General features: G+C 51.3%; 1 protein-coding gene across 7 annotated transcripts in view; it reads right to left on the reverse strand.

The window, feature by feature from the left end:
• The window catches only part of ZMYM3 (zinc finger MYM-type containing 3), a 35,174-nt gene that overhangs the window by 5,273 nt on the left and 5,365 nt on the right, over window positions 1-24,536 (reverse strand). For 2 of the 7 annotated variants that reach the window (XM_054215225.1, XM_054215227.1), the window contains exons 2-18: window positions 17,850-18,746; window positions 17,095-17,138; window positions 16,625-16,697; window positions 15,507-15,798; window positions 14,890-15,067; window positions 14,252-14,464; window positions 13,422-13,572; window positions 12,741-12,856; window positions 8,222-8,308; window positions 7,743-7,893; window positions 6,992-7,164; window positions 6,403-6,568; window positions 2,599-2,657; window positions 1,924-2,092; window positions 1,218-1,333; window positions 890-1,064; window positions 186-332 (exon numbers count right to left, since the gene is read on the reverse strand). In XM_054215225.1, the coding sequence (XP_054071200.1) occupies window positions 186-332; window positions 890-1,064; window positions 1,218-1,333; window positions 1,924-2,092; window positions 2,599-2,657; window positions 6,403-6,568; window positions 6,992-7,164; window positions 7,743-7,893; window positions 8,222-8,308; window positions 12,741-12,856; window positions 13,422-13,572; window positions 14,252-14,464; window positions 14,890-15,067; window positions 15,507-15,798; window positions 16,625-16,697; window positions 17,095-17,138; window positions 17,850-18,732 (3,193 nt within the window). In that variant the 5' untranslated portion in view covers window positions 18,733-18,746. Of the gene's footprint in view, window positions 1-185; window positions 333-889; window positions 1,065-1,217; window positions 1,334-1,923; window positions 2,093-2,598; window positions 2,658-6,402; window positions 6,569-6,991; window positions 7,165-7,742; window positions 7,894-8,221; window positions 8,309-12,740; window positions 12,857-13,421; window positions 13,573-14,251; window positions 14,465-14,889; window positions 15,068-15,506; window positions 15,799-16,624; window positions 16,698-17,094; window positions 17,139-17,849; window positions 18,747-19,750; window positions 21,153-21,179; window positions 22,271-24,536 lie in introns of those variants that run through there. The other 5 variants (XR_008468548.1, XM_054215224.1, XM_054215226.1 and 2 more) reach the window with 5 other exon arrangements.

Consider the following 24,536-nt stretch of genomic DNA (forward strand, 5'->3'; position numbering starts at 1 on the left):
CACCCCTGCTGCAAGCAGTCATCTGCAAGACCCTCAACTCCTGGCCTCAAGCCTAGTCTGTCAGAGGGCACGGGAAGGTAAGTTCACACAGCTCCTAATGCTGCTGTCAACAGCTGGCTGAGTGCAGTGGGGGGATCCTGCTGCGACACGAGCAGCCCTGCATGTCTGCTTCACCCAGCTCTTACTCTTAGGGAAGTCAGCCTCCAGGTCCTGGCCCGGCTCATCGAGGACATTTGCCATCTTGACAGCCATAGCCAACACATCATCCCGTGCCGGTCCAAACAGATCACAGTCCTCCAGGAGACCCTCTGCACTCTGGTTACTCACCAGGTCTGCAATACAAAAGCAGATCATAACCCCAACTTTCAAGAAAGTCTTTTGTCCGTTTTCCCTGTGACAGCTGGAAAATGAAGTCAGGCTCCCTGCACTACAGTCCTGTGCTCAGAGCAGCCCCACAACATCTGCGCTGCCCAGCTTTCCCTGGACAGCAAGACATCGGACATTTGTCCTCTCCCCAGCCATAGCCCTAGTCACTGGGGCTTGAGGAATGCAGCCCCCAAATAAAAAGACCCGGGAGGTCAGGACTGCTTGTCTTCTGGCTGGGAAGCTGCTTTAGGCAAGAGCCTGAACAGCCACCTGCATAAACTAGCAGTGCAGCACATGTGCCACAAGACTGGCACTCCCAAAAGGGATGGTGACAGACACTACTCCCTGCTGCAGCTCTTCTTTCCTCGCACCCCCTCAGCAGAAGTTGAGGACTTACTCTTCCCTGCTCCCTTTTCAAAGGCTTTGGGGAAGCTGTGATCCAGACAGATGCTCTAGCTACAAGAGCTGGCAAACCCAACGTGATCCCAGCTTTTGGGCCAGACCAAGTCATGGCAGCACATACCGCACAGGTCCGAGGAGGCCTTGTCCAGTTCCTCAGCCTCTGCAATCATCTCAGCCATGGCCAGGATGTCAGCCTCCAGGGGATTGGAGGGGATCTTCACCTTCAGCTCCTCAATGGTCTCCACAATCTTATCTGTGCTCTCCAGCGTGGTTGGCAGGAACATTGGCACAGGCACCTGTCAACAGCAGCATACCAGGCAGAAAACTGACACTCAGCCGGATTGATGTAAAAACAGAGGCAGAAGAGGACAAACAGAGAAGCAGGGAGGTTGCAGCAAGGCAGGATCAAGACAGTAAGAGAACACGAGCGGGTGGAGTGTGTGGCTTACCGGGACAGGCATGGAGAAAGGCACAGGTACTTTCTGGCAGTACATATGCATAGGCACAGGCACGAAGATCGGGACGGGGATTGGCAACACAATCACCTGGGGCTTCCAGTCAGCCTCTGACAAGAGCAAAAGTACGTCAGTGAGCTTGCTCACAGCAGCTCCTCCACCCAGCCCCGCTGTGCACTGCCATGTCCCCAGCACCACGGCCTTTCCAGCCACCAGCTTCTGTCACTCATGGGCAGAGCTGGAGCAGCAGCGAGCCAAACAGCCCCACAACAAGAGAGGCTTGCCTTAGCCAGAGGTGCAATCCCTGCTCTTACGTGGCCCTGTTAAGAAGTCTAGTTGCCTTGCATATGCCGGAGACCACACACACATGCCTGACAGGAGCTACACAGTGGAACCTGCTCAGCAGATATCCCCTCAGACAAGCTGGCAATCTCCAGAGGAAGAGATGTCCCACCAGAGGTGGGATCATGCTGCAGTGCTCTCTGCATCTCTCCTTTTGCTGCTAATGGAAATGGGCCCCTTACCTCCAGCCCTGCCATGTGTGCCCTGCGCTGCCCTGAGACTCCTCAGCATGGTGCCAAACACACAGCCACTCTGCACAGTATTTCAAGCTGGATTCACATTTAGTCTGGTGCAGGGATGTGCCACTTGCCTTTCCAAAATGTCCCTGTAATCCTGCAGTTATGTCTTGGTTTCCTACCTGTCTGACATCCTTTGGACTTCATTTCTATCTTGCAGGAAACACCTCGGTTCTGCATCAGTGGTTTACACATGGCAGCTTTATTCTTCCGAGGAGTGGCTGGAACCGGAGGGGGCGGGGGAGGTGGCGCAGTTGGAGACATCTGGGCTGAGGAGGTCTTTGCTGACAGCTGAGGAGATGCAGAAAGTGGGAGGTTGGTATCCACCTAAGGCAGCACCATCTCTTCCCACACACACACACGGATGCTCCCACGATCAGACTTATCCAAAGGACAGCCAAGCTGTTCCCAGCAGGCAGCAAGCCTGTGCGACATCTCTGTGGCAGTCAGCAGGGAGTCCGGCACTGGTCGCTCCTGCCCCACGGGGCAGCAGGGAACACAGTGGGACAGCAACTATACCCAGGCAGAGGGGAGCACCGGGCATAGGAGCCAGCACCACAGTGGCAGGCTGTTCTGCAGCCCATCATTAATTCCTGGGGAATAGTTATTCTTCCCCCTTGCAAGAGATATGCTGATGCTGCCCTCCCCATCAGTTCTTATCAGCTCTCACTACCAAGACATCTTAAAATGCATTGGTTGTAGAAGAATGAAATGTCCCTGAGCAATGGCAGATCTGTCCTCTTTGGGTACAGACCCTTCATGATGTCTCGCAAACTCCTACCTCCAACGGGCCTTACCATGTTAGCCTCTGCCTTCTGTGGGGAAGGGGCAGGTGGTTTTGGCTCTGAAGTCTGACCTGTAAGAGAAAGCAACAACTTTTAAGTTCAAGAGCTCCTGGGCCAACAGGTCCCACTGCTGGGACTGGAGGTGGCAGCAGCCAGAGGGCAGGGACAGGCTCCCCAGAAACTGCTCATGGCCTCTCCAGGAACAGTTAATGTTTCCACAATCTCTAGACCTATCAGCTCAGAAGACACAACTCCAAAAATCAAGTCATTCCCATGTAATTTTGTGCTCCCTTGCAGTCCACCCCATCACAGCAAGTCAGGAGAAATCCCAGCCCCTTGTAGAGAGAGGAATCCAGGGCTCTATTCCCAGCTCTGCCTACTGGCTTGCTGTACCGAGCCATGGCCCCTCCCTGTGCCTCCATCTCCCTGATACAAATATCTTGGCAAAGTGCTTCGAGATCCCTAGGAAGAAGGTGACAGAGCTAGTGGTAGCATTATGAGATATCCCAGAAAGCAGAGAGACAGCTTTGCCCCAGGCCTAGGGATTGCCGTCCTTTACCCTAAGGGAAGAGGGGATCACCTGCAGGTACAGAGGCACGTGTGGCAGACACTAGTCTCGTGTGGTGACAATATCATCCTGGCTTGGACGCTAATTCCAGCTCATTTGCTCTGCAGAGAATCTGCACCTATCTCAAAGGCTGATGAGCTAAAAAAGCACCTTCATCCAAGTCTCCCCTGAGCCCTGGTTACCCATGTGGCTGGGAAAAAGAATGGCCTTCTACAGCACCGACTAACCGTGGGCCATGCATGAAGGAGACACCTGCATGGAAAGCAGCAGGTCTCAGCACCCAAAGGGACTGGCAGGTTCATTCGCACCTCCTACATACAGACAGGCTCTCCAGGAAAGACCCAGAGTCCCAAAGGGCCAACACGTGAGCATTCGCACTGTGCAGATTTCCTCCATCCTGAGGAAATGCAGGGCAGCTCTCGAGCAATTGGAAGCCCAGCAGGGTCCACTTGCTGACCATCACAGGGGAATGGGTAAGTTCCAGTTGGAGGAAGCTCCCTAGCCTGCAGCTGAGCATTCAGCCATAGCATCTGCAATGGTCTCAATGGGTCCAAGAACTGCCTCTGACTGGCCCAAAATGGACAGGCAGCAGGTCTAGGCAGGAGACACCAATGGCTTGAATGTGAAAAGATAAGCTATGGAGTACGAGCAGAATTTCTCCTGCAGCAGAATCCAAAGCAAAGTTGATTGCCTCACAAGCCAATGATTTAGGACTAAGGGAAACAAGAAGATCCTCTTGCCGCAAAGCTCCATGTGCTACATGTCCAGGCTTCCAGGAAAGCCGCAGCTCGTTCTTTACTCTCCTCCCAACACCAGCAAGGAGCTGTCAAGGGATTGCCTGCATCAACCGTCACTTCTGGCCCTCTGTCCTCTCCAGCTAAACAGCCCTGTGCAGAGACAGTTCCCCTTGGAAGTCTTTGGGCACAGTTCTGTATCAGAAGCTTCTCAATCCCTCATTACAGACTGTTCCCAGCAAACGAATGGCCACTTTTATTGTTCACAAGCACTCTCGGGATCACCAGGTTGGCAGCAGCCACTGGGTCAGAGGAATGAATAGTTATATGCAACCACTGGCTGCAAAAGAAGCAGCAAGTAGTCAGCAGCTCTGACGAAGATGGGCCTGAAATCCAGGTAGTCCCTTGTGAGGTGGCAACACAGCTGTCAAGTCCACAGGAGACCCTGGCTAGACTAGGCAGAAGCTGCTTCTCACCATGCACTGACAAGGCACTCCTCCTGAAGACCCCTGCACAGCACGCTGGGCTGGAAAGCTCTTTGTGTAAGCACACGGCAGGCCCTGGCTCCAGCACTCTTCCTTTGCGAGCTAAGCAGAGTGCCACAGTCCCGGGACAAGGATGTCCACGGATATCCCACAACTGGCCGGGATGGGTGTGCCAGAACACACAGACGGCCCAGTGCCACCAGTGGCATTCACCAAGCATGGCAGCCTGGAGCTCGTGCTCAGCCATGCGCTCACCACTGCTGATGGGCTTTTCCTTGGCTGCCCTGAGTCCTCTGCCTCCTGGGGTGCACGGAGAGGCAGCTGTGGCACGGTGAACAGTGATGCCCCACATGGCAAACAGCAAAGTTCTTGGGGGCCTTCAGAGACCTGGTGGGGGCAAGGCTCTGGGTCTTGTGGTTGTTGGTGATGGAGAAGATACTTCTGAGTCTTGTGGTCCACGGCTCCAAGGAAACAATGGCCAAATGGTGTGAAACATGCTTCCCTCTGCAGGCAGAGCTTGCTCACTGTGTCTGTGTCCCAAAAGCGGCGCTACCAGTCCCTCACAAGCAAGACGCCTTGAAAGCAGAGGACAAATGGAACAGCACGGCTAGGGCTGTGGAATCACTTGTTGAGCTACAGGAACCAGCAAATTTAACACCTCTTCCTCCCCGGGGCAGCACGACAGTCTGCATCTCATCAAGCAGATCCCCCCTGAACACCCCCGTGCCAGCAGAAACCAAGTTCTTCATCCAGGTCACTCCAGTGTGCTGTCACTTGAGACAGTGCCTCACATGGCCTTTTACGGAGCATGGCTCTTGGAGGGCAGGTTGGGATTCCCCCGGCTGGCAGAACCTGCTGCTGGCTGGCTGAGCAGCTCTGCTTTGCTGTCTATGCAGCACTGACATCCAGGGTTTCACCCGTCTTGCAATCCACCTACTGCTGCCAGGAGAGGAACCAGGAAGAGTCTGGAGATGGACGTCTCTCACGGTAAGGTCCTTGTCTTGGTTTCCCCTCCTTGGCACACCCTAGTCAGGGTTTTATACCTCATGAAATCCCAGGGAGGGCAACAAAGCCCTAAGCCGGCGATGCAGGCGTCTGTTGAAGTGTAATGCACCGAAGCAAGTCTCACCAGAAGCTGCAGACATTTTAACTAGATCACAAAGCCTACCTAGAAGATCGTGGCCTATGAAAGACCAAGCAGAAAACTATGCGAGCGTCCGAGGGCCAAGCGATGTCTTGTCACTGTCACTACGAGCACCTTCCATCCTGAGGGACCCCAAAGCACTTTGCAATCTTCCATAAGCAACTGTCTCAAGTTAATGATAGGAAATGGGGCAACAGGCAGTGAAAATCTCCTCTCCAGCTGGAACTCCATGGATGCAGAATGGGGTTATCCGGGACACGGGGTTGGCAACTCCCCACAGCTGCAGCGATCTTTGGGTAAGTGGTAGGACTCCAATCTAACATCGCAAGACAAGAGTGCCTCCAGCAGCTCAGCGCTCCCTCAAGATCGTTCTAGGTTCAGCTCTGGCTGAGGAGAGCCCACCTACAGCATCACCAGCACCACTTCCTGCAGCACCCTGCATTTTCCTTGAATGTTTCCCATCCAAGCACTGACCTGGCCCAATCCAGATTAGCTTATGAGAAGGTCACAGCTCGGAGGTGGTGTGGGGCTGCAGGTGGATTATCATGCCAAACCACGCTGTCCCCTAACCCTGTAAATCGAGCTCTCCGCTGGCAACATGAGGATGTTAAATCCCTGAGTATCCTCGCTAAGAGTGTGAGCTACAGGCAGCACGCTGGCACCGGCTCCTCCCGTCTGGGCCCTGTGTGTCATAGAACCATAGATGTTAGAGATGGAGAAGCCCCATTAGGTCCCACTCCGTCCTTTCCCCCCCAAGGGCCAGTGCAGGATTGTTCCCTAGCGTCTCATCCAGTCCCGGGCAGGAAGCTTCCACCCCTCGCTGTTCAGTCTTCCCTGTGTCTCTTGGACTGAGCTATGCAGGTCCCCTCCCTCCCTCCTACTCACTGTTCAGCAGGCTCTCGGGCCCCTTCTGCGTGTCCAGGTTGGGCTGGTTCTGTTGATTGTAAAATCGCAGCAGACACTGCTGGTTGCAGAAGTGTTTGATTTGCCCCCGCCAGTGGATGGTTTCCAGCAGCTTCCCCTGACGCTTGCAGGCATGGCACCGAGCTGCCTAAAGCCCGCATCAGCAGGAGAGAAACAACGAGTAACTAACCACACCCCCTCCGAGTGCAACACAACTCTCCAGTGAAAGGTGCACATAGCAAGGTGCTGTGAGCTTCCCCACAGCAGTGCCCTGCCAGTGCCAGCCGGGGACTCCAGCGGTGCGAACTTCTCACAGCAGCACTGGCCGCGAATCCAGCACTGTGAGCTTCCTCAGTGCAGTGCTCTGGCAGGATCAGCTGGGGACTCCAGCTACGTGAGCTTCCCCGTAGCAGTGTCCCGTCATTGCCAGGCAGGACTCCAGCAGTGCCAGGTTCTCCGCAGCAGTGCCAGCCAGACTCCAGCAGTGCGAACTTCCTCAGTGCAATGCCCACTTATCTGGGTGCCGTGCCCACCACAGCACTTAGCACAAGCTGCCAGTGCCAATACTGACCTTGAAGTACCAGAGCAAGTATTTGCTTTTGCAGTCTTCACTACAGAAGTCCCAGGTGCTGCCCTCCAGCTGCTCGGTGACCGCCCGCTGGCAGGTCTGAGAACAGTAGGTGCAGGTGATGCAGCACAGGCCCAGGTTCTTGGTGAAATCCTGTTTGTAAAGAAGCACACACCCTGCGGAGAAACAATAGGAGTGAAACCTTCCCAGGATGAACTGGGGGCCTCCCTGACCCAAACATGACCAGAATCCAGGTCTGCGGAGACAACAGAGCACACGCAACACACTGTAGGGAACAATCCAGCACTGGCCCCTGGGGCTGGGATAAGATGGGACCTCATGGGGACTTGCCATCTCTCACCTCCATGCTTCTAGGAAGAGTCTGACTCCAACCTCCTGTGTGCAGGAACCCAGCAGGCAGGGCAAGGCCAGGTCAGGCCAGCCCAGACGCAAGAGCGTAGAAGTGCATGATGACAGGAGGAGCGGAGCTGCCACCTGCTGTCTCCCCAGCCCCCAGAGAGAGAAAAGCTGTGAGAAAGCCCTCCCCAAGGACACAATGCACGGTAAAGATCTTGCCCTAGGGCCTGGCTGGACAGCAAGCCATCCCCACAACAGTCCTCCCTTCACTGCATGGCAAGGCTCTCGCCCCAGGGCCTGGCTAAGACAGTCTCCCCTCTGTTCCTCTCCATGCTCTCTTCTCCCCCAGCATAGGCTGGCATGGGGGCTCTGCCTCTCCCGTGCCTTCCCCAAGTACCTTCGCTGCAGAAGTTCTTCTCCACTCCAGAGAAGCGGATCTTCTCATGCAGCAGCTTCTCCTGCTTGCAGTGCTCACACTGAGACACCACCCCACGCAGCCGCTTGAAGTCCTCGCAGCAGTCCTTGCAGCAGAACTGATACACTTTGTCCTGCCAAAGAGACCACCAGTGGGTCAGCCAGACTGGCAGGAGGTCCCCGCACTTCTCGCGGAAGCAAGAGCAAGGCTACGGGGCTGAGCCAAGTCCCCAGCTCTCCTGGCACGGGGATTGGCAGCAGTGGTCTCCTCCTGCCCTTCCGACATCCTGCTGAACATCAGGAGCGCAGCACTTGGCGTACGGTCTCCAGGCATGTCTCTGCAGCCAAGGCATTCAGAGCACTGGCGCAGCAGCTCTGCTTTGAGTAGGGAGAGAAAGGAGCCCTGCGGTCCTCACCGGGGTTGGCCTCCACCTCAACATTCCCCTGGGGAAAAGTCCTCACCTGCCAGTCTAGGATCTCCGGCTTCCCACTGAAAAGATTGTGGCAGTAATGGCAGTTGAGGTGGATCCCACCTTCCGGGCTGGTGCGCTGCAGGAGACAGAGACAGCTCATGGAGGGAGAGGCACATGGAGGGCAGCGAGCACCTGCTTCGCACTGCCACCACCTCCTGCCTCCTCCACCGTTCACACCTGTGCTTGCTGCCACCGTCAGTGACTCAAAGTCAGTCCATCGGATCCTGTCTGAAGCTCCTGGAGAGCAGATTCTCGAAAAATTTCCCTCCGCTTCCACTGTGCTGGGTACAGCTCTTCTCAGGAAAGCAAGCTTTCAAGCTGCCACCCCTCTGGACTTGAAAACATTAAGAGATGGGGGCTCCGCTACCTCTTCTGAGAATTTCTTTAAAAGACCTTAAAGCACAGGTGCCCGGTTTCTATTTTCGAAGTAACGCAACTTCAGAATTCAAGCGGCCATTCTCATTCCACCTTCCTCTGCTAGATTAAACAGCCATTTAGCACTTGGTGTCTTGTTCACAAGGATGTATTTATTAATAAAGTCATCCCCCTCGTTTTCTTTCTGATAAGTGCCTCAGTACATGTGTTTTTTAATCCCAAATGTAATTTTTCTGTCTTTTTTCAGCATACTTTCAATTTTTCTTAAACATTGAAAATAAAATGGACATTGGACGAACACCCTTCCTACCTGTGCAACATTCTAGGTAGCTTGTTTGCTCCCTAGCCTCCAAACTTCAACTCCCTGTTCCTCTGCTTGTACTTGCAGTAACTTAATTAATCTTTCCCTCTGTGTCTGTAAATCAAGATGCTCATACTGAAGGGATTATCTGTGGTAATCCCAGGGCCTGTTCAAAATCCTTACTTTCCCAGGACTTACACTCCCACACTACCCGAGTAAGACTGACACAGGATCTTGCACTGAACTATGTTCAAGCACACTATAGGAGGAACAAGTCTTGTCAAGCAATCCAATCACAGAATCACAGAATGGCAGGGGTGGGAAGGGACCTCTGGAGATCATCTAGTCCAACCTCCTGCCAGAGCAGGGTCACCCACAGCAGGTGGCACAGGAACGCCTCCAGGCAGGTTTGGAATGTCTCCAGAGATGGAGACTCCACCACCTCCCTGGGCAGCCTGTGCCAGGGCTCTGCCACCCTCACAGGAAAGAAGTTCCTCCTCATGTTTAGGGGGAACTTCCCATGCTCAAGTTTGTGCCCGTTACCCCTTGTCCTGTCACTGGGCACCTGTGACAGAGAGGTCACAGAGAGGAAAGAGCCTGGCCCCATCCTCCTGACACCCACCCTTTACATATTGATAAGCATTGATGAGATCCCCCCTCAGTCGTCTCTTTTCCAGACTGAAGAGACCCAAATCCCTCAGCCTTTCTCCATGAGAGAGGTGTTCCAGTCCCCTCAGCATCTTGGTAGCCCTTTGCTGTCCCCTCTCCAGCAGTTCCCTGTCCTTCTGGAACCGGGGAGCCCAGCACTGGACACAGCAGTCCAGATGTGGCCTCCCCAGGGCAGAGCAGAGGGGGAGGATGACCTCCCTCCACCTGCTGGCCACACTCTTCTTGATGCCCCCCAGGATGCCATTGGCCTTCTTGGCCTCGAGGGCACATTGCTGGCCCATGGGCATCCTGTTGTCCCCCAGGACTCCCAGGTCTCTTTCCACAGAGCTGCTCTCCAGCAGGTCACCCCCAACCTGTCCTGGTGCAGGGGTTATTCCTCCCCAGGGGCAGCACCCTACACTTGCCGTTCTTGAATTTCATAAGGTTTCTCTCCACCCAGCTCTCCAGCCTGTCCAAGGTCTCAGTGTATGGCGTCACAGCCTTCTGGTGTGTCAGCCACCCCTCCCAGCTTTGTGTCATCAGCAAATGTGCTGAGGGTGCACTCTATCCCCTCGTCCAGGTCATTGATGAATATATTGAACAGGTAATTGCTTTGCTTTCTATGACTCATCTGCAAAATTTTATCACGCTTACTTTGACTTTATTGCTAGATGACTGATGAAGATGTTGAACTCCTTGGGCTTAACACTGATCCCCAAGAAGCCACCTTGAAACACTCTCTTCAGTGGTTTTTCTTTGACAAGTGTGTTCTGACATCTGCCAGCAAGATAGTTCCTAATCCAGGTTATGCATGGGTTTACTAATGTGTCACAATCCCGATTTTACATGGCAATAATTCAAGTTGGGTGAATTAGGTGAAGTCCCTGGTCACTGAAAAAGGAAACATTGCACCCATGTTTAAAAAGGAACACCCTGGAACTACCAACCTTTCAGCTTCACCTCTATGCCCGGGAAGATCATGGAACAGATCCTCCTAGAAGCTATGCTAAGGCACATGTAAGACAAGGAGGTGATTTGAGACAGCCAGCGTGGCTTCACCGAAGGCAAGTCCTGCCTGACCAACCTAGTGGCCTTCTATGACAGAGTGACTACATTAATGGACAAGGGAAAAGCTATGGATGTCATCTACCTGGACTTCCGTAAGGCCTTTGACATGGTCCCCCACAACATCATTCCCTCTAATGGATTTGATGGTATGGATTTGATGGGTGGACTGTTCGGTGGATGAGGAACTGGTTGGATGATTGCATCCAGAGGGTAGTGGTCAATGGCTCAATGTCCAGATGGAGATCGGTGACAAGTGGTGTTCCTCAGGGGTCTGTACTGGGACCAGCACTGCTTAATATCTTCATCACTGACATAGACAGTGGGATCGAGGGCACCCTCAGCCAGTTTGCAGACAACACCAAGCTGAATGTAGTGACATGCCTGAAGGATGGGATACTATCCAGAGGGACCTGGGGAGGCTCGAGAAGTGGGCCTGTGTGAACTTCATGAGGTTCAACAAGGCCAAGGGCAGAATCCTGAACCTGGGTTGAGGCAACCCCTGCTATCAATACAGGCTGGGGATGAAGGGATTGAGAGTAGCCCTGCTGAGGAGGACTTGGGGGTGTTGGTGGAAGAAAAGCTGGACATGAGCCAACAATGTGTGCTCACAGCCCAGAAAGCCAACCGCATCCTGGGCTGCATCCCCAGCAGTGTGGGCAGCAGGGCCAGGGGGGGATTCTGCCCCTCTGCTCCGCTCTGGGGAGACCCGCCCTGCAGTGCTGTCTCCAGCTCTGGGGCACCAACAGCAGAAGGGCACGGAGCTGTTGGAACGGGGCCAGAGGAGGCCATGGAGATGCTGGGAGGGCTGGAGCCCCTCTGCTGTGAGGACAGGCTGAGAGAGTTGGGGGGGTTCAGCCAGGAGAAGAGGCGGCTCTGGGAGACCTTACTGCGGCTTTTCAGTACTTAAAGGGGACTTATAAGAAAGATGGGGACAAACCTTTTAGCAGGGCCTGTGATGATAGGACAAGGGGTAATGGTTTTAAACTGAAAGAGGGTAGGTTTAGCTTAGACACCAGGAAGAAGTTCTTTACACTGAGGGTGGTGATCCCCTGGCCCAGGTTGCCCAGAGAGGTGGTGGAGGCCCCATCCCTGGAAACATTCAAGGCCAGGTTGGACGGGGCTTTGAGCAACCTGATCTAGTTGAAGATGTCCCTGCTCATGGACTAGATGGCCTTTAAAGGTCCCTTCCAACACCAACTATTCTATGATTCAGGTCTTATGAAGTCTACAACTGTAAAAACTCTGCAGCTACCCTACCGACACCATTTGTGATCTCAGCAAAGGATTACATCAAGGATTTATTTAAAAAAAAAAAAAAAAACACCACAAAAAACACACACACACAAAAAACCCCTCAGAACAAAGCCAAAACACCATGAACACAAAAAAAAAAACAAAACCCACAAGCAAAAAACCAAACCCCAAACCAAATGCTGCAACTGCCAGCTCTCTACCTCTAGATTCTCTAAGTTTTCTCAATTGCCCAAGGTATATCCTGGCCAGTTTCCCAAGTCTTCTTGTCTGTTGCTTTGTTCTTTGACAACTGCACAAGACTAATACTCTTCCAGTTGCCTTTGAATACCACAAACATTTCACGTATGCTGAAACTTAACATCAGGAGATTAAAAAACACCAGTCAAACGTTTGAGGATTATTAAACATGAGGTATCCAGGCCTTCTGCTTGCAGATTTTTAGAAAGCACGTCCTAGAAGACTTATGTTCCTTGTTGACGCCTGGCTCAGAGGGCAGCTCTGCCTCTTTCCACCCCACTAGCAGGTGCCCACTGTGTTTTACTAGCTTACTTGTGCTTTTGCTTGTGCCCTCATAAGGCCACTACATCCCAAAGCACTCATGCAGCACAGCTCTGCACTGCACTCCCAGTGGGCATAACCTGATAGACAGGAGTGAATTATAGCCCATCTTATCCCAACGGAGGAAGGGGGAGATAGGGCCAAGACAGAGTTACTGGCAACTACAGTCACTGCAACTCTTGTGCTCCAGCAGAGACTTTCTTATGGACCCTCCCTGAGGAGCTTGAGAAGATGTAGGCTCTGCTAAGTGTGAAAGGAGGCGTGAGCTCTGTGGCCCAGCCCAGCACGAAGGATATTTCGGTACCTGGAATTTGGTCCAGCAGCTGGGGCTGCAGAACTGGTAGACAACCCGGTCTGTCTTGTTGTAATAGCTGGGTTCAGATAAACTCTTTCTGCAGAAGCTGCAGGGTCTAGGGGGACCTGATGAAACAGACAGGAATTGGTGAGGGCAGCAGCGCAGGACGTGGGACTGGATTCTGAGGACGGCACGTAAGCTACTCACTCATCCTCAGTCTGTCAAGCTATTATCAAAAAGCAAAGGGTAAGAACACCAGGAAACTAAGACCACCAGATTCTGCTGGGACAAAAATGTTAAACAGGGATGGAGAGCAGAGTGGTTCAAGGAAGTGACCCTGGCTCTACAGGAATTTGGACAAAACAGGCTGCGATACTTGCACCAGAGTCTATACCCATTCCTGGACACCCTGGTTCTCTATGTAACGGAAAGGGCAATGCCAGCACAGCACAGCACTACAACTGCTTCCTGCATTCTCAAGTACAGCAATGTACACTGTCCCTCAGTATTGAGATGTCTACATGCTGCAAGGGTTCCTCCCTCTCCAAATCTCCTTCCACTTGTCTCACTGGACTGCTCCCCAGGCAAGCAACATGCCTTCTTTCCAGTCTCATCCACAAGCAATAAGTAGTACCAAGGAAGGAGTTAGAATGGAGAGGCGACTGATTCCCTGTACGTAGGTGCTCTTACCAACCAAGCCTGACTGCTTCACTTTGTGGGAGGTAGTGCAGCAAATGGAGCAGAATAGGCCCATCTTGCCACTCCGATCCACGTTAGGCAGCATGTCGAAGTTCTTGCACAGCGTCTTGCACCACATGCATGGGTAGACCCGAGTGTTCTTCTGCAAACAGAGCAGAACGGAGCTGCCAGGGAGACCATCACAGCCAGCGAGGTCCGACCCTCATTTTCCACCCCACTGCTGTTGGACTACCGTTGGGGTTGGACTAGATGACCTTTAAAGGTCCCTTCCAACCCAACACATTCTATGATTCTGTGATACTGTATCCATCACAGGGCAGCGCTCCTGCAGGGAACACCTGATGCCAGAGCCAGGGTCATAGCCTGCAGGTTTAGGTGGTGGTAGCAAAAAAGGCTGCCTTCAGCACATCACCTTCTCGTTTCGAGGGCCCCCTGTCAGGAATACAGAGCTTGGCAATCCTCTCAAGACAGTTAAGCAAAGCCTGCCCAGGCGGCAGAGGAGCACATCCAGCCAAGCTTTGGGGAGACACCCAAAAGAAGCCAGCCCGTGCTAACTGTATATACCAGTGCTGCTGCACAGTCCAGCTTACTGAGTGCCTGACCTGCGCCCAGGTCCAAGACAGACCCCACACAGAATAAATGAATTCCGTTTGCCTGCTTCGAAGTTTCTCCACAGCAACCTCTTAAACGTTTTGTCAGCAATAAAAGGCCAAGGGGATTCAAGTCATCTGCTATTGCATAAAGTGCCCTGTGCCACACCAAGCAAAGGAGCTGTGTGCCCACAGAGACCTCCCACCCCAGGCAGGTGACTCCACACACACCTTCTTGTAACTGTTGAGACAGGCAGAGTTGCAGAAGCGTTTTTGCTGGCCTTCGTGGAAGAGGTACTCCAGGGGCAAGCCCTTGTTGTAGATGTAAAGTCCGCAGTTGTCACAGCAGTTGGTTTTCAGCCCCTTAGTGGCCCGGAACTTGGTGAAGCAGGCGTCGCTGCAGATGCGGTGAACCACGTTCCCATTGCTGACCTCATGCTGGATCTGCAAAGACATCATTGCTGTCACTCCCCCAAACCACCACGTGCCTCCTTCTGATGTGTGTGCACCGCTACTACGCTTGGGATAACAGGCTGTTACACTAAAACTCGGGCAAGTGCCATACTGGAAGCTGGCGTGGACTCAGGCTGGCCTCCCTTGCCAAAAGCCAGCGGAGCAATTGGGAGAGCGGAGTGGCAGGAGCTGGTGAGGTGCAGGGTGGGGAGAAGCAGAAGCCTTGTTTTTTCTGCTGGAATAAGGGCTGCTCCACAGAAACAAGGAAGGACCTGGGAGTGAACCCACGCCAGCTCAGGGGCTGAGGCCTCACGCCACAGGAGAGCCTGGCAAACGCCCTGTGATGGCGCCCGGCACAGCCAAGCGGGTCACAAGCACCTCATCCAGGACACGGGAAGCACAAGGGATTTGTTTACCTCGCCAGGTTTGTGACAGACGCTGCAGCGGCTGGTGTCCGAGGCATCTGCAGACTGAGGTGCTGGTCTGTGCTGCTGGGCCTCATAGAGGGAGAGGCAGACAGAGGTGCAGAACTCATGGAAAGAGCCGCCCGAACCAATCTGGGCGACCACAGAGTCCTTGGTGTTCCAGATCTCCCTGGGGATCAGGAGGGCACGTGTTAGTGCAGGGACACACCGGTCCTGCCACAAAGGGACAGGATGGCACGCTGCAATGCACAGGATTTTCTGGTGTCCCCAAAGGGTGGCAAGAAGTGTCTCACAGCAGCTTCTGTCCCAGCCCAGAGGAGTGGTGCCTGAAGATGGGACATGCGGGAGGCTGTTTTGAAAAGAGGCTGGGATACGGGACACTGAGCCTGGGGGCAGGCAGGGAAAGGCCTGTGAAGGGGGCGTAGGGAGCATGAGATACGCGGTGCGTGAAGGAAGACATGGGGCAGCGGCTGGCAGTGGGCAAGAGTGATGTGGGTGAATGGGAAAGCCTGAGGGTCACAGCGATTGTGTCCGGCAGGTAGGGCTGTGGGGCGGGGGAATGGGGTCACAAGCGCGGGAGCATTGAGGAAAGGGGAATGAACACACACTTTTTACAGAAGGTGCATATCTTCTTGCCAGGTGGTTTTTTTGAGAAGGTGGTGAGACAGGAGCTGGAGCAGAAGAGTTGAGGGAGCCCTTTACGCTGGTAGGCAGTTTGGCCCTTCTGCAGTGGGGTCCGGCAGTTGGCACAAGTCATCTTGGTGACAGTAGAGCGGGCAGCTCGCTGAGCCATCTGAGTGCGTAAAGACATGCGAGTTGAGCGTCGGGTACGAAAAGGAACAAAATCCTCGTCGTTGGGATCATCCACCATTGCATCAGAGTCTTCATCAGAGACTGGAACTGCAAAGCAGCAGAGTAGATGCACAGAAATCCCTCATTAGGAACTGAGACAGAAACCTCTGCCATGAGACACATGCTGGGGCTTTCTGGGGTCACCTTTCTGGGGTCCCTCTGCATGCTTTGTACTTGTCTGGGTGGAATGGTAAAGGGACCCTTAAAAGATATCTTTGTTGGAATTGTAGATGAGTCAGGAGGTCTTTAAGCAAACTGGGCTTAAGTACAATTCCTCTCTAGGAAGCCATGATTTGCCAAGGTTGAGCAAAAGTCGAAAGTGTGAACATTTACAGCAGAAATCCCTCCAAGAACCAGTAGACCTTAAAGGGAATAAGCCGGACCACCAGCCGCCAACACAGGCAGGCCGTGACAGAGCAACACACAAATAGTAGGGAATAGCAGGGTGACACTCAACATCTCAAAGAACAGAGAGGCTTCACGTACTTCTGCAGGAAAATCCCCAAAATGCAACCTTCCTTCAGCCAGCCTGCTGCCATAGAGACAAAGGAAGAAAGTTCCTGGCTGAGGAGATGGAAGATGGATTTCCTGGGAACGTCCCCAGAGAGTCTCATCCTATTACTTGGTGCTTGGCGACCCTGCACCACTGTAAAAATACTACAGCCCTCCCTTCAGCCCAAGTGCCCTGAGAAAGCAAGGCAAGCACCCCAGGACGAAAACTCAAGAGGTGAAGGGCCCTATCCTGCATAAGAGGAAAGTCTGCACATAAGCTCCAGCATTTCCACTGTACTCACAGCATGAACTACCTGCCCACAACGGCCCCAGGCCCTGCTCTCCGGCTGAAAACAAACATTGGCCAGCCCTGGTTACTCACTGCTCTCAGAGGAGTTCACAGTTTCAGGCCTGGCAGTTTCTGATCTTCTGGCTCGTTCACTTCTTTTCTGCTCCTAGAAGAAATTCAGAAAATACTTATACTAACCATCTGCTAGGACAACCATGGATAAATATCCCAGATCATGGTGTAGTTTCAACTTCTGGGATTTGCCTTCACAATAACTAGGCTGAAAACAGATGAGACTCCATGGATACCTGACCAGAGTTGGCAAGATGAGGGAGAGGGGGGGGGTAGGCTTATGAGAATGACATCCCAGCTGAGGGTAGTAGGGACATACTGAAACCCCATTACTGCACAGTGGCAGCGCACAGGGATCACTCCGTCACAGGAGACATGCAAAGTCCTTCCCAGAGGGGTGATGAGACACCCAGTGTCCCTCATGGAATTTGACAACAGCCAGCCACCCTCTATGCTCCCATAGCATACGCACTTGACTGCATTCTCCTCACCTTCTCAGCTGGCAGCTCGCTCCCCTTCCCAGACAGGCCTTCTCCTGGAATAGAAGCACAGAAGAAGCTTGCATCTAACATCTTGCTTTTCTCCAACAGGAGAGGACGGGTGTTTTTCAAATGCAGGCACCCTTTGGGTTAGTCTGCACACGAAGCCTCAGAGAGTCCTGGCTAACAAGCACAGTTCTGGCAGTGATAAGGCACAGGAAAGTTCCTAAACCCATCACCTGTAGTCAGAGATCCAAACAGGCATCTAGGGAGAAGTCCTGTAAGGGGGAGACCTCCCTGCACGGGGGAGGCAGGCTGGGCAGTTGCCTCCAACTGCTTCTAAGCAAGACTGAGCATCTCCTGAGGACTGCCAGCCAGGGCAGAGGGACTTTGCCTAGCGAAAGCACTTTCTCCTGGTGACCCTCAGTTCCAGCAAAGATTCCAGTAATGAAGAGTGTGAGCCAAGCGGACGCACAACCGCAGCTTTATCAGGGAAGCTCCTAGTTGACACAAGCATTGAAAATCAAAGTTAAAGCTATGAAAGCCAGAGCAAGAGCTTGTACGCACCAAGGGAGCAGCTTCCAGAACATTATTCCCTGTAAACAAGACACTTTCCCCAAATCTAGCCCATCAGTAGCATTGGCAATTTTGATAGGAGGGGAGGACCGGGAAAGTTGGAGCACAAAACAGACTCCAGCTTCAGTAACGTGCAGCAGGATGACCTCCTGACCAAAAGGAAGCCAAGTTCTGCAGAGATAACAACTTACCTGCTGGTGGCGAGGCTTCCTGTGCTTTCAGTACACTACTTTCTTTAAGCAAGTTGTTCCCACTATCATCCCCTTCATCTGCCTGGTTTTCCTCTGTGGGCCCAGGGGGCAAAGCTGCAATACTGTTGTCTGGGCTCAGTTCCACCTCAGCTTCCCCTGCCAGCCCTTCCCTCTGCATGGGTGAGCTTTTCCTTGGTGCCTTCAACCTTGTCTTCCTTGTCTGTTTAAGATTGAGCTGGGGGGGGGGCATTGGCGGACTTGAGGATTGTGCTGTGATTTCTTCTGTGTCTGGGGCACTGCTGAGGTCCTCAGGGTCAGGAAGGGGCTGTTGGGGCGATTCAGGGGTGTTGTCATCAGATAGTGCAGGAATAGCAGCATCACCATCTTCCTTTAGGTCCCCAGAATCATTTTTTGATACATCTTCCCCTTCTTTCCATGTTTCTGGAACAAGAGCTTCTCTAGAGAGGGCAGAGGAGTTCGCCAGTCCATCATCCACACCCTGGGAAGGATGCGCCTTATACAGACCATCCAGACCCTCTGATTTATCTAGCTCCATCAAGTCAGCAGTTTTATCCAAGTCATCTAAGACATTAGGTTTCTGCAGCATATCCAAGACACTAGGTTTATCAAGAACAAGGTCGTTTGGTTTGTTTAGTTCAGACAGGCTGTCTGCTTTCACTAGAAGGTCCAAGTTCCCATGTGCAGTCATCTGCTTGGATTGATCCCAGTCAGGGGGCTGAAGAACTGAAACTTCCTGGGTAGAAGCTGTTTGTGAGCCCAGGAGATCTTCCCCAAACTCCATGTCAGCAGGGAGATCACCAATAAGCGGTTTGTCAGGCAAGGACAGGGGGTCCAAAGATCCCGAAAATTCACTGGAGTCCATTTAGAAGATGGCAACTGGAAACGAGAGGGAGACTTTCAAGTTAATGAAAAGTAGACTAACACAGTGCATGAATTGTCCACTCCTCTGAACACTGTCACAGCAAAACGAGGCCTAGTAATACTACTAGCCATAACCAGGATCCCAGCAGATCCATCACATCTACTCGTGAGGTTACAAAACTCTGAAGCCAAACAGCAGCAGCAGGACACAGCAGTTTGGTATATCAGACCTTTGGGAGCTCTACAGCCTCCACACACCTCACCACAGCACGGTAAACTGACTTGCTCACGCTAAAGCAAGCACGTGGAGTATCAGAAATGACTCGAGTACCAACTCAGGAAACTTCACGGCTGTTCTGTGGTGTGCCTTCCTGCATTCCTCTGTAATCTCACCAGACCCAAATAATCTGGTCTGTCCTTTCTCCTGATCTGTTCTCATGGAGCTAACACGTCTTTTATTTTTAAAATATCTTTTCTCTTAAACATAGAGACAGAAAGAACTCCTTTACAGCTCTGTAGCCTGTGCCTTGAACAAGATACAGGATGACGAGATGCATTAATTTTGTCAGGGGACAGATATACACCACGTTATAGTATAACTACAGCTACAGGATAGCCCCAAAACTCCATGGGCTAATATTCAGACACAGAACAACTTGGAAATGCTTAAGTTAGAACTAGGAGGAATTCTGGACAGCGGCAAGAAGAAAGGTGGTAAAGTCCATGATGTTAAAAGCAGTCATTAGAAGAAGAGCAAGCAGCAAAGTAGACACGAGCATGCAGTGTGGAGTCAGGAAAAAAGACGAGTGTGACTTTACAGGGCATAGACAGTGCACTTGCACAGCAAGACGCGATGCTGACTGCGAACATCAGAGGGACAAAGTTACAGCCCAGCTCCTCATGGTCGACATTATCATAAGACAGAAAGGGCAAGACTTTGAGGTGAGGCAAGTAAGCATTTATATCAATATCGGCTAAAAATTAATTACACCCCCACAAAGAGATAAGGGTTGACAAACCTGAAGAAGGAAAGGGAGAAGAAGCTGGAGTCTACAAGTGGTGAGGCAGGATAAGACCTGAAGTAGCATTACGTCCCCAAAACAGGCTGTAAGTAGGCACTACAAGGAAGGCACTAGAATCAAAAGATGTGACACCAACCTATCCCCCCCTATTAGAGTCACTCTAATTCTAAATTTGGCACCATTTTAAACCCTGAAGCAGAAGATTCACTATTCCTGTCTATCAGGGCTTACTATGGGCATAACTCATCTATATCAATGAAGGCGGAAGCCTGAAATAATTTCACTGGTGACGGCTAATTAATTCTTTCTTTATTATCCTGCCCTCTGAAAGGATAACCAAGTCTCACTCACAAACGGTTTACTCAGAACTAAACACAACATATTTGGACAGAGAATGTACCCAACTTCTGAAACTCATTTACACAGGAGTTTAAGGAATCATACCCTACTGCTGGAGATCAAAGTCATTGCCTCCTTATTTTATCTAAAAAACTCAGCGACATTTTCTGTTTCATAGTGGCAGATAAACACTGTTCCCACAGTCACAAACAGAAACTATAGAAGATGTAATCTTCAGAGATGCTGAGCAAGTTTCCCCAGTAAATACCTTGGGAATTCCGTTCACTTTCTTTAGTTAGAGAGGAGACAAATCTTCTAGAATGAGCCAATTCCAGAGCAACACAGGATCTAATATGTGTTTTAGGATGGCTGACAGAAAGAATAACAAAGTGAAATGGAAATAAAGACATCTGAAAAAAAAGCCCTAAGGATTTGAAGCAGGTGAGAACCCTCCCAGGATGATATACGCGTTTTTTCTGCTGCTCAGAATACAATGCCTCCTTCTCAAAGATGTCCCCCACAAAGACAGCAGACCTTACAACAAGCAGCAGAGAGGTCAAGCCACCCAGATGAATACGGAAAGTTTATCTATAGGTAGGCTTAACAGGTCTAACATACTCCTCAAATTCACTTTCAGACACTTTGCACAAGTCTGCAATGAACCACAGAGGTGACACTCCTACAGTATTTGCGACTTTCAGCTGGCCTAGTCTCTGCTTTATAGAAAGAGACCCTGGGAACAATTTCGGAGCATCAGAAATCCATTTGGGCGTTCCCTCCCAGAGGATAATGCAAGCAACATTTAATCTATGAACTTGCCATGCTACTCATGTGCTCTACAAATAGACCAAAAGCATCTGGTTTCAATAGCGTATACCTTAACATCACTTTCACGCTTCGGGCGCAAGAGCATTACGGTGCAAGACGAGGCTCCAACAAACTTAATGGTGACAACATTGACCAACAAAACGGTCTTAAAGAGAACAAGTATTCTGCAGATTAAGTCAACTCCTAAGTATTGGTTTGTGTTTGGGACAGATCCATACACCTTTCTGCAGGCCCAAGAGCCTGCAGTAAGAGCACTCACTTCTACGTTCTGGTTGGAAGCACAGCGCTTGCCCCGTACGTTCAAGGTCCTGTCCAGTTTCATCAGCTCTGTCCAGATTCCCCCAGTGGAACAGCTCACACAACCGAAAACCTCTTAGGATACACAAAGCTACGGACGCTGCAGTCAAAGAGAAGGACCATGTATTCGAATATCCTGCTCCTATTCACACCAAGAATGGATACCTGGGGAGAGAGTATAAAAAACATAACTAACAGGACGTTCCTCTTCAGCACGTCCTCCGATCAAGTAGCAATCAGCTGCTGAAGAACTGCTTGGCTTGAGTTGCACTGAGAGTGTCACTGTGAAGAGTTTGTGCTAGGCAAACCCTCTATGAGTCTGCCTGATCCTCCTTCGAAACAGTTTATACTTTGGGTCACCAAAAATTCCAGTAGCCATACATACATTAAGTTTTTAAAAGCATTTTCCTTTTGTTTATTTTAAACCTGATGCGGCAGAGCTCTGTGACAAGGCGATACAGAGCAGGTGAGTGCTGACTTCCGATGTATTTATAAAAACCTGGAAAAGCTGATGGAGTTAGAGCTGAGGCTGGACCCAAGGAGGTGATGCTGACAACCAGTCTGAGTGGGAAAGCAAGGAATGTCCTTGCCCATCACTGGAATCCTGTTTCCCTGACAATGAATGCTTTACAGTGGCTTTCAACCACCAGCTGATGAAGATGCAGAGGGCAGCCCTCAGAACAGGAGAGAATGACGCTTTCCAGCTCCGTAGGTTGCTCTGAAGTCAAACTCAACCTGAGGAAATTAGAGCTGCCTAGCTGCAGCAGGGTAAGAAACGCTACTTCTGCTTGCCCCAGGCGTTCAGATTCATCTGGGCTTTCTGCTGAGCTTCACAGGGAGTTAAGCTGCCAACTGAATGTGCACTTTACCTCTGGTGAAGTCTCTTCTCACTTTCTCCAACAGAAGAAAAATACCTTATTGTTTCTGGCAGATGCTGAAATGATCCACGACAAGTCATCACCTTTCTTATTCCAGGACCATCTAATGCACAGTTCAGTCACTGGGCTCCAGTCACCGGTCTGCTTGAAATCTTCCTCTCTTCCAGCCACATACCTGGCAGTGAGGAGAGTATGCTGAACACGACTTGGCCAAACAAAGAGGAGGCAGCGTGTTCATATCCTGCACAGTACAGCAGATATGACTGCTCTATTGGACATTTGAAAACTCCTTACTTAGGACTCGGCACAATCCTCTCCCAAATATGGTTGGGCAGAGAATGGCTTGAGAGCAGCCCTGAGGAGAAGGGCTTGGGGGTGCTGGTGGACGAGAAGCTCAACATGAGCAGGCAATGCGCGCTTGCAGCCCAGAAAGCCAACCGCATCCTGGTCTGCATCAAAAGAAACGTGGCCAGCAGATCCAGAGAGGGGATTCTGCCACTCTACTCCACTCTGGTGAGACCCCACCTGGAGTACTGTGTCCCCCTCTGGAGCCCTCACCACAAGAAGGACATGGACCTGTCTGTCGGAGCGGGGCCAGAGGAGGCCATGGAGATGATCCGAGGGCTGGAGCCCCTCTGCTGTGAGGACAGGCTGAGAGAGTTGGGGGGGTTCAGCCTGGAGAAGAGAAGGCTCCGAGGAGACCTTCGAGCCCCTTCCAGTCCCTGAAGGGGGCCTACAGGAAGGATGAGGAGGGACTCTGGATCAGGGAGTGTAATGATAGGGCACGGGGTAATGGCTTCAAACTGAAGGAGGGGAGATTTAGATTGGGTATCAGGAAGAAATTCTTGGCTGTGAGGGCGGTGAGCCCCTGGCCCAGGTTGCCCAGAGAAGCTGTGGCTGCCCCATCCCTGGAGGTGTTCAAGGCCAGGCTGGATGGGGCTTGGAGCAACCTGGTCTGGTGGGAGGTGTCCCTGCCCAGGGCAGGGGGTTGGAATGAGATGATCTTTAAGCTCCCTTCCAACCCAAACCATTCTGTGATTCTGTCAGTATTCAGTAACAGTCCTGGGAAGATCATGTCCCCTGCACAACAGTCTGAAGCAGAGTGCTTCTCAGGTAGCATGCAAGAGTTTCCAAGGAAGCGATGGGATAGCTGAGGGTCCTCCCCAAGTGTGCAGGACTGGCATAGAACCCAACATTGACCACCAAATCCAACACGTGCGACCACCAGACCTCACCTGCCCTTTCTGCCAAAGAGGGGACACGTGGATCTCCTCTCAGACCTGGAAGCTCAGAGCGAGATATCTCTGCCAGGACACTCCAAGTGACTACCTGGGACCTTATCTAGCTTATTAAAGGCATCAGTGGTGCTGTAACTGCACTGATCTTCCCCATCTCAGTGACCTCAGATAACCCATCAGCAGGGGACTATGTGGCCTACCTACAAAAATGAGGAGCTACATTTAATTAAAATCAGACAGGAAGAAAAAATACTGTTGTTAATCCCTCACGATGAAGTGAGTACCTCCGAAGTTTCCACTGCCCACAAAAGAGCATGGCCACGCAGTTCCTGCTTTCCTCTAGCAAAGGAACAGCAACTGCTGTCCTAGACTTTTGTTCATGGATATGGATTCCGATTTTCAAAACTTTTGAAGGCTGAAGGAATTATCTTGTTCTCTATTAGAGATCATTTGGAATATGAAAAGCATTAACTAATAACCACAAAAATTAAGACACTTAAATCAACATTCCAGCTAATTCCTACCTCCAAGTCCTGTGAGAACCACAACACCTGAGCAGAGGTCTGGAGGAAGTTTTGTGCCAAATTTTAGAATAAACAGTTAACACCCAACCTGGTATTTCTCGACCTAAACTACAGTAGACGATATACAGTTCTATCAATAAAACTTTAAGAAAATAATACTATGTCCTACCAGCATGGTTTCAATCAACAGATGTTGCTTTCCAGATTCAAGCACTGAAAACATTTATTATAGGTTGGTTAACTCATTTTAAAGAAAACGAATTCATGAAGAATCACCAGTAAATTAAGCACACTGCTAAAGCCCAGGTTTCAGTCCAGTCAAAATTCTCCAGAAAGGAGCGGAAAGGATTTTGCTATTCACCAGAGTTTTTGGGGAGGCAACTCCCTGAGCTCCCACCTGGCAGCCCAAACTCGGTCTTGGGCACAAAGTCCATCAGTGACATTCAGCACAGCGCTGCTTGCACGCAGTACCACATTAGACCATTACTGTCTCATTCTTGGCTAGTACCTACACATACTTCCAGTATCTACAGATACTGGAAGAGCTGAGATGTTTCAAATAGAAAAAAAATATAAATATTTGACACAGTAATGCAAGGATCCCACTGCTTTAAGAATCAACCATCGTTCAGAGAACACCCTTCCAGTGATAAACCTATTTTGTTCATTGAAAAGAAAT

Source organism: Rissa tridactyla, chromosome 9 (genome assembly GCF_028500815.1).
Source record: "Rissa tridactyla isolate bRisTri1 chromosome 9, bRisTri1.patW.cur.20221130, whole genome shotgun sequence".
Classification (NCBI taxonomy): Eukaryota; Metazoa; Chordata; class Aves; order Charadriiformes; family Laridae; genus Rissa; species Rissa tridactyla.